The sequence below is a fragment of the Arabidopsis lyrata genome (genome assembly GCF_000004255.2).
Source record: "Arabidopsis lyrata subsp. lyrata unplaced genomic scaffold ARALYscaffold_433, whole genome shotgun sequence".
NCBI lineage: Eukaryota > Viridiplantae > Streptophyta > Magnoliopsida > Brassicales > Brassicaceae > Arabidopsis > Arabidopsis lyrata.
The window spans coordinates 6612-7762 of NW_003302257.1; the positions used below are offsets into that span (position 1 = coordinate 6612).

The following is a 1151-nucleotide window of genomic DNA, read 5'->3' on the forward strand; positions in this document are numbered from 1 at the left end:
CCAGTTGCGCAAGCTTTTAAACAAAACCATCCTGACGCGACGGTTTTTGTTGACAACTGCAATGTGATTCTTAGGTAAATAGCCAACAGAAAAATACAATTTACTCTTTCCTATAGGTCATATCTTGTGCTGGGATCAGTTGGTTGAGATTATTAATGACAGGGCTATAATGGAGAAATGTGGAGATGTGGATGATTGTATCTCTACTGTGGAGGCAGCTGAACTTGCAGCTAAACTTGATGATAACCAGAAGAGTACTCTGCCACTGCCTGGTCAAGTGGATTTCATCAACGGAGGGCCTCCATGCCAAGTATATCTTTATATTGTTGTTATACATTTTCTATAAGTTTTGTGGAATAAGTGAAAAGCTTCTTAATGATTTGGAAAATTTGGCAGGGGTTTTCTGGTATGAACAGGTTCAGTGACCGCTCTTGGAGTAAAGTCCAATGTGAAATGATATTAGCATTCTTGTCTTTTGCTGATTATTTCCGGCCAAAGTATTTTCTTCTCGAGAACGTGAAGAAAATTGTATCTTTCAATAACGGGCAAACATTTCAACTTACTATCGCTTCTCTTCTTGAAATGGGATACCAAAAATCATAATCAAAACCCAAACTTCGAAACCAAAAATCATAATCAAAACCCAAAATTCGAATTAAAACCCAAAATCAAAATCGATTTCACAATTGAAACAATATATGTGCCAGACTTCGACATGCATGTTAACTAAGTGTAAGAATGAAAACCCAAAATCAAAATCGATTTTGAATTTGGAATTCAAAATCGATTTCACACAACCCCAAATCAAATTGGTTTTCCAGAGAACAAAGAAATTAAACGGCTCAGATCAAATGAGAACATACCTGTTCGAGATCGATAGAAACCGACTTAGATCGAGAGGGAGATGAGTTGAAGATTTTTTTTGTTCTCTGTTAGAGAAGTCGAGTGAAGTCGAGAGAAGAAGTTAGATTTTTTTTTTGCTTTAGGGAAAAAATGAAAAAGTTTTCTTTTATTTTGCCTTAGACAAAATTTCACAATTTTCCCTCTTAACATTTTCAATAGCGGGAAAGAGACTTTAGTAACCCGAAAATTGGCCGCGTGAATTGCATATATCCCGCTTCAATCATTTATAGCGTTTACAATTCAGAAAC

The 1151-nt window shown here is 35.9% G+C and overlaps 1 protein-coding gene across 1 annotated transcript in view; it reads left to right on the top strand.

Moving 5' to 3' along the window:
- Positions 1–603, top strand: part of LOC9298561 (DNA (cytosine-5)-methyltransferase 2) — an 809-nt gene extending 206 nt beyond the window's left edge. Inside the window, exons 2-4 of the mRNA XM_002862438.2 lie at positions 5–74; positions 163–310; positions 397–603. Coding sequence (XP_002862484.1) covers positions 5–74; positions 163–310; positions 397–603 — 425 coding nt within the window. The remainder of the gene's footprint in view (positions 1–4; positions 75–162; positions 311–396) is intronic.
- The last annotated feature ends 548 nt before the right edge of the window (positions 604–1151 follow it).